Genomic DNA, 8,097 nt, shown 5'->3' on the forward strand with positions numbered 1-8,097 from the left:
TGGTTTGTTCAAGTCTTGACCCCTAGGGGTAAGGTGGGGCCACAATAGCTGATCTCAGTTTTACATAGAACTATATATAGACAACTCTTTAAAACTCTTTTTCTCAAGAATAGCAAATGCATGCAATATGTTTACTCATATTTATATTGAAGCATCTTCAGGTAGTGTATACTCACAGGCTCTTGACATTTATAACCTTTCTCTTTATAAATAAAAAATTTCCCTACTATAATAATAAACAGGAGGGAAATTTTTATTTATAAAGTGAAATGTTAAAAACGTCAGGCGCCCCTGTGTAAAATTAAGTTTGCTCAAATCATAATCCCTGTGGTTAGGGCAGGGCTACAACAGGGAATCCAAGTTTTATGTGTATGTAGGAAAATTCTATAAAATTCTTGTTCTCAAGAATAAAAAAGCCATAATCGATCATATTTATATGGAAGCATCCTCCTGATCAGGTAGCGTAGAATCAAGTTTGTTTATGTGATGGCCCCAGGGGGTAGGGTAGGGCTACAACGTAAGTTTAAATCTAAAGGGCAATAAAGTGACAGATAGTCGAAGAAACATGTAAGCATCCTTATGTAGTGTAGATCCAAGTTTGTTCAAATCATACCCTCTCTCCTTTAAGGTTTAGTTGGGACCACTTTTGGGTTTAAACTGTCAGTATAAAACTGATTTCTGCTTTTTTTCCTTACTACTGTGCTCAGTTGAGCGATGTGACCCACAGACCTTTTGTTTGTGTAAATGATACTTTTTTTCTTTGTTAAAATTACAAACCAATAGAGCTACATTCTCATCAAAACTTCTTGTTTTCTAGATGCCGAAGAAAAGAAAAGCTGTTTGTGGTAGAACACAACGTGAAAGAGACAGAGCTAGAAAGAGGCAGGCGAGACAGAAACCTTCAATGCTAGATGTGTCGCCAGATGAGCAAGTGACTGAGTTCTCTGTTCCTTGCAGGACAGAGGATGGAGCTATGTCAGCTCCTCCCGGTAATTTTCCGGGGCTTGGTTCGATGGGGTTTCCACCTAAAGAGGAAAAACCCCTGGCCAGGGTGCAGGCCTCACTTCGAGTGAAAATGCATTCACCTGCCCCGAGGTTGCCACCTCCTCGGGGAAGTCGTCTGTTTGTCCGTAACGAGGACAAGGCACCGTCCCCTGACTCCCCACCGTGGGTTTGTGCTCCACCGAGGGCACCTGGATCGGACATAGGGCATATGTCTGATCCAGCAGGTCAGGCGCAGCTGGATACCTCCAGGATGGAGGAGACCAGTAGAGTATCAAAAGATGAGGGCTTTTTAACTGATATTAAAACTGAGTCTGAACGAATATTGAAAGGAAATTTGAATGAATACAATATAGAATCTGAAATGAGAACTTATGAGCAAGAGAACAATGAGAATCATACTGTTTCAGAGAATGGTTTTGAAGAGAAAAATAATAGAAGAAATGAAGATCACTTTTGTCAGAATAAATCTGAAATACCCTTTTCAGTTCAGGGCTCTTTTCATCAAGCTCATCCTATGTTTGAAGAGAATGCTGGAACACAGTGTGTTGCTAATTGTTTGGCAGGATTAGCTTTTCACAAACTTAAGAATGCAAAGAGCTGGACAACAATGGATATGGACAGAGTTTTAATGACAGGTGATGAACTGTACACATATTTGCAAAGAAGCTCATCAATCACTGATAGGTATTTGCTTGTAGAGGAATTACCACAATTCTTTGAATGCTTTAACCGATCATATCAGTTTCATGCAAATCAGACATATGCAAGTGTCATTTTGGCAAATGATGGAATAAACTATGCAGAGTTTAATTCACTTCCACTAGATGAAGCACTTCAGGTTGCCCTTTCAGACAGTGATGGCTGTTTTGTATGCTTTGGTGGAAATACAATGCTTATAGGAGTGACAGGAAGTGGTTTCTTTGCTTTTGACTCTCATTCTAGATCTGCAGATGGAATGATAAGTGTAACTGGAAGGAGCACAAGAATTTTATTTGAGAATGTTAGTGAAGTGTATTCACATCTTCTAGGTCTTGCATTTTCAATGGGATATACAAAAGGTGTTGAATGTAACTTGACTGGTGTGTGTTGCAAGATGGGTGATATTGCAAATGTTAGTGAGTTCTTTGAAGTAGATGAAAACATTGATGGAAAGTCTCAAGGGTCAAAGTTATCTTTGGAGACCACACATGAAACAGGCGATGCAGATGATGACTTGATTTTTATTGGAGATGAGCAGTTACAATTTACCTTTATTCCCTTAAGTACAAACTTTAAAAAAGCCCTTTGTGAAATTTTGAACATTCCATTCTCTAGCATTGGAAATTCTGGTGACGTCAATTGTTCTAGAACTAATATTTCAGAACCATTACTTGAAAAGGAAATAATAGGAGATGGGAATTGCTTCTTTAGAGCCATTTCATTCAGTCTTGCAAATTCAGAAGATTTCCATTATGTAATACGCCATGCTGTCTGTGAGCATATAATGGAAAACAAAGAGCTATTTAAACCATTCTTAAGAGATGGCGTACAGTCAGTAGAAAGTCACCTGTCTTCCACACAAATGTCACAGGGAGGTACTTGGGCTACTGAGGTTGAAATATTTGCAACAGCTCATCTTCTAAACATTGATATATACACTTTCTCTAGAGAATGTTGGTTAAGGTTTTTAGTTGCTGAAGTAGATCCTGGTTTGCAAAGCAAAACTGAAGCAATTTATTTGAATCACTACCAGCAGAACCATTACAATGTTGTACTGTCTGTTAATGGAGAGGAAATTGACTTAGCACCACGACAATGGTTTAAAACTTCTCAAGAGTATGAAAAGCGATACCAAAACCGAACACGTATGCAGGTGGAAAGGCAATCTAGAACAGAAAAACGGGGAAGTGTTAGTGCAGTCAAGAAACGAAATGAATCTTTAAGACAGAGATATGAGGAAGATAAAGAATTTAGAGATAGGAAACTGAAAAGATCTTTCTTAAAGTATTCAACGGATGATGATTACAGAGAAAATGTCAAGAAGAGAAGTATTGATAGATATGCAATAAACGATAAGCAGAGGGAAGATGTCAAAAGAAGAAGTATTGACAAGTATGCAACAGATGTTGATCACAGGGAAGATGTCAGAAAGAGAAGTATTGACAAGTATGCGACAGATGTTGATCACAGGGAAGATGTCAGAAAGAGAAGTATACAAAAGTATGCAACAGATGATGGTCACAAGGAAGATGTCAGAAAAAGAAGTATTGACAAGTATGCGACAGATGTTGATCACAGGGAAGATGTCAGAAAGAGAAGTATAAACAAGTATGCAACAGATGATGGTCACAAGGAAGATGTCAGAAAAAGAAGTATTGACAAGTATGCGACAGATGTTGATCATAGGGAAAATATCAAGTGGAGAAGCATTAACAAGTATGCAACAGATGACCAACATAGAGAAAATGTCAAAAGGAGAAGCACTGATAAATATGGTAATGACAAAGAGCATAGGGAAGATGTCAAAAGGAAAAGTATACAAAAGTATGGAATGGATGATGAACATAGAGAAAAGGTAAAAGCAAGTAGTAAATTGAAATACAACTCAGATGAAATGCACAGAATTCTAGTCAATACTTCAAGTACAGAGAGATACAGGGAAAATGTGAATTTCCGAGAAGCAAAGCTTCAAACCGCAGCGAAAAAGTACAAAAGTGATGAATCGTTCAGGTCAAAAATTAAAGATGCAAGTCGACATCAATACGATTCGAATGCAGAGACGAAAATGAAAAAGAAAGAGATGGTAAAAAGTCGTAGAAATGCAGAAACAGCTAGATTAGAAAATCAGGAAGAGGTGGTAAAAGTATTTAAAGAAAATGTTGTGCAAGGCATTGACTATTCGTGCTGTTGTTGTGATCGGCTACTGTTTCGGAATCAAGTTCAAAGATGTGAACGGAAAGCATATGCCAAAACTGAGCAGGCAGCAAGTGTTGCAGACTTGTGTATTCAAGATAAGTACTGTCACGAATGTATAGAATCATGTCCAAAGGATTGCATTAAATCAACGTTATGGATTTGTTATACTTGTCACAGGAAAATCTTAAGCGGAAATTTTCCAGCAGAAGCTGCAGCGAACAAAATGGCTTTGGAAGATATTCCAAAGGAATTACAAGAATTGAACAGCCTTGAGAAACACTTGATTGCAATACATATACCTTTCATGAAAGTCATGAATCTTCCTCATGGTGGTCAGAAAAATATCCATGGGCCAGTTGTATGTGTACCAGCTGATCTGAAAAAAGTTACAAGTTTACCAATGAAACCTGGAGAAGATCATTTACTTAGAGTGAAACTAAAGAGGAAGTTGAATTACAAAGGGTACAGCGAGTACCAGTTTGTTGATCCAAAGCACATATGTGAGGCATTGAAGTATTTAAAACTTAACAATCAATGGTATGAAGATGTAGCAGTTGATACAAACTGGAAAGGGCAAATTGAAGATGTAGAAGAAATATTGGAGGTTGGCGATTCACTATCAGAGGATGATGATCAGCAGCCCAGTGTGTCAGATTCTTGTCTACAACCTGTTGATATTGGTCAGGAGGTTCTTGATCATTACTTCGATGATATATATGACATTGCTCCAGGAGAAGGCAATAATCCAGTAAGGATGTTACAAGAAGAAGGGAATGAGGCAAAAACATTTCCATACCTTTTCCCAAGTGGGCAGTTTTCGTGGAATGACAACAGAGAAACACGAATAACACTGTCAAGATACTACAACAATCGTCTTATGAATACAGACGCGAGATTTGCGAAAGACAGTAATTACATTTTCTTCAGTCAGTTTATGTCTGATTTAAATCAAGTTATAGAGAAGACGCAGATATCTATAAGGAAATCAATCAGAAGAATAGGAAATGACCAAGAAGTGACAGCAAATATGGTACAGGACCCTGAAGTACTTTCGAAGTTGATGAAAAATGACGAGGCTTTACGATTCATGCAGCCTATACGAGGAACACCAGCATACTGGTCAGCTGCACAGAAGGATCTGTTTGCTATGCTTAGACAATTAGGAATACCTACTTGGTTTTGTTCCTTCTCTGCTGCAGAACATAGATGGAATGATGCGGTCACTACAATATTGAAACAACAGAATGATAACAGAGATGCTTGTATGTTAGACTGGTCTGAAAAGAATGAGGTACTGAGAAGTAATCCTGTCACTGTTGCCAGAATGTTTGAGCATAGATTTCATGTGTTTCAGAAAGATGTGATATTTTCACCTTCAGAACCAATTGGGAAAGTGTCTGATTTCTTCCAAAGAGTCGAATTTCAACAAAGGGGATCACCTCACATGCATTGTTTATATTGGATAGAAAATGCACCAAAACTTAATGAAGATGGAGAGGATGCCGTTTGTAATTTCATAAACAAATACGTGAGTTGTGCAGTGCCCTCCGAGGAAGAAGATTTGGAGCTGAGGAACATTGTCTTAGCAGTGCAACAACACAGCAAAAATCATTCAAAGTCATGCAGAAAGAAGGGCACAGAGTGTAGGTTTAATTTCCCTAGACAACCATCTGTATCCACATTCATCAACTCTCCACTTGAAGAAGAGAGGAAACTGAGGCTACTGATTTGCAAAAACAACAGTCCATCGCTAAGGAAATTCTATTACAAGTTTGGAATGAAGTGCAAGATGAAGCAAATAAATCGAAACAACCGAAGATATTTTCAGTTATCTAGGATTGACGCAAACACAGTATGAGGAAGCTCACAAAAGATTAGCAAAAAAGAGAACTGTTGTTCTTGAAAGAAACCCATGTGAGCTCTGGATAAATCAATACAATCCATGCCTCTTAAAATGCTGGGATGCAAATATGGACATTCAGTTTGTTTTGGATCCATTTAGTTGTATTGTCTACATAATTTCATACATCTCAAAGTCTGAGAGAGAAATGGGAATGCTATTGAAACAAACAAAAATAGAAGCAGAAGAAGGCAACGAGAGTGCACGAACAACCTTAAAAAAAATTGGTTCTGCCTATTTGAATCACAGAGAAGTGAGCACTCAAGAAGCTGTTTATCGCGTATGTAATCTGAAAATGAAGGAATGTTCAAGAAAGGTAGTGTTTGTACCAGTGGGTGAAAATCCTACTCGATCTAACTAAGCCATTGTTTCAGCTAAAAAGAAATCAAACGAAGATGAATGATGGAAATGTTGAGGATGACGATGAAGAGGATGATATTTGGATGACAAATGTAGTAGAAAGATATGAAAATCTACCAAATGATCCATCCTTTCAAAATATGTGTTTGGCAGAATTTTGTTCTGATTTCAGAATACTTGCAAAATCACAGGTTCCAAAGACTCAAAACGACAACGTGTTTGAACTAAAGAACTCAAAAGGTTTTGTCCAAAGAAGAACTCGTACAAAGTCAGCTGTAATAAGATACCCTAGATTCAATCAGGAGAAAATGTCAGAAAATTATTACCAATGTCTGCTACAGCTTTTCTTACCTTACTCGACACAAACGCAGTTGAAACCTCCTGGGTTTGACCTTTATGAAGCATTTTATGAAAATGGATATGTACGAATGACAGGAAACAAGAAAGTACAGTCAGTAAAATCAATTGTTGACAAAAACAGAACACGCTATGCTCAAAATGAAGATATCATCGCAGAGGCATTGGAAACATATGAAAATCTCGGAGAGCCAGAAGATGCTTTGGCAAATCTCTGTCCAGAGACAGAATTAATGAGAGAGGAATGTTTGTAAAGAGAAATAAAAGTTTGGAATTGAATGATACAGAAGATTTGCCAGACATGCAAACAGAAAGCAGTTCAGATGTTCTTTACAGTGTAGAACAGAATACACAGTCAAATGAGGAGACAATGCAAATCCTTCAAAGTTTAAATGAGACACAAATGAAAGTATTTTACTTAGTTTGGGAATGGTGTTTGGAAAAACATTTGGAAAAAAAACTGATCCACTGCATATATTTTATAACTGGTGGAGCAGGAACAGGCAAAAGTCATCTTATCAAAGCCATACACTTTGAGGCATCGCGAATACTTGGAAAAAAAATAACATCTCCTGACAGTGTTTCAGTATTACTGGCTGCTTTTACTGGAACAGCTGCATTCAACATTGGGGGAAATACGATCCATCATTTATTTTCATTGCCCAAATATATGTCTTTGCCATATGAACCATTGAAAGAACAGAGTCTTAAGTGAAATGAGAGTGCAACTTGGAGACCTGCAAATTCTGATTATTGATGAAATTTCAATGGTATATAAAAGATTATTATACTATGTTCATGAAAGACTTGTACAGATTAAAAAATCCAAGGAGCCCTTTGGAGGAGTGTCAGTAATTGCAGTGGGAGATTTTGTTACCAACTTCCTCCTGTAAAACAGCGTAAAGATGAAAGGCTGTAATAAAGAAAATGCTCTTTATCCTGTTGATCATTGGCTAGACTTTTTCAAAGTGGTGGAGTTATCTGAAATTATGAGACAACGTGAAGACATTCCATTTGCAACAGCACTAAATTCACTTCGGACTAGACTAGTAAAAGAACCCCTGGAATATGAAACAAGTTCCATCTTGAATGACTGTGTAAGGGAAGGGCCAAATAATGTGCTCCACGTCTATGCAACAAATGATGAAGTCAATGCATATAATTTGACAATGCTAAGGGGTACCTGTTCTGACATTGTTGAGATTGATGCTCAAGACTTTTCGAAAGATAGAACAACAGGCAAGCTAATTTTAAGAAGCAAGCCATTAACAAGGTCCAAAACAGACAATCTTTCTAGCAGTTTGTTATTGGGTATCAATGCAAAAGTTATGCTTACAAGAAACTGCAATGTAGATGATGGCCTTGTAAATGGAGTAATGGGGCATATAACACATTTTGTATAGCCAGAAGCATGATGCAAACACTGTTGTTGCAGTAGCAGTAAAATTTGACAATGTCAATGTTGGGAAGAAGTCTGGGAAAAAAACGAAGAAATGGAAATATTGTTTTAATTGAAAGAGTTCAAGAGGAGATACTAGAACATAAAAAACAAAATGTAGTTGGACATATCAGTTTCCACT

General features: G+C 37.5%; 1 protein-coding gene across 1 annotated transcript; it reads left to right on the forward strand.

The window, feature by feature from the left end:
* Nucleotides 1–817: 817 nt before the first annotated feature.
* On the forward strand, nt 818–5,758 carry LOC134230073 (uncharacterized). Its single transcript, XM_062711846.1, has one exon. It carries the CDS (start codon nt 818–820, stop codon nt 5,756–5,758), a length of 4,941 nt encoding a protein of 1,646 aa, XP_062567830.1.
* The last annotated feature ends 2,339 nt before the right edge of the window (nt 5,759–8,097 follow it).

Source organism: Saccostrea cucullata, unplaced genomic scaffold, assembly GCF_032062105.1.
Source record: "Saccostrea cucullata isolate Sc308-1 unplaced genomic scaffold, CSIRO_AGI_Scuc_v1 ctg4709, whole genome shotgun sequence".
NCBI lineage: Eukaryota > Metazoa > Mollusca > Bivalvia > Ostreida > Ostreidae > Saccostrea > Saccostrea cuccullata.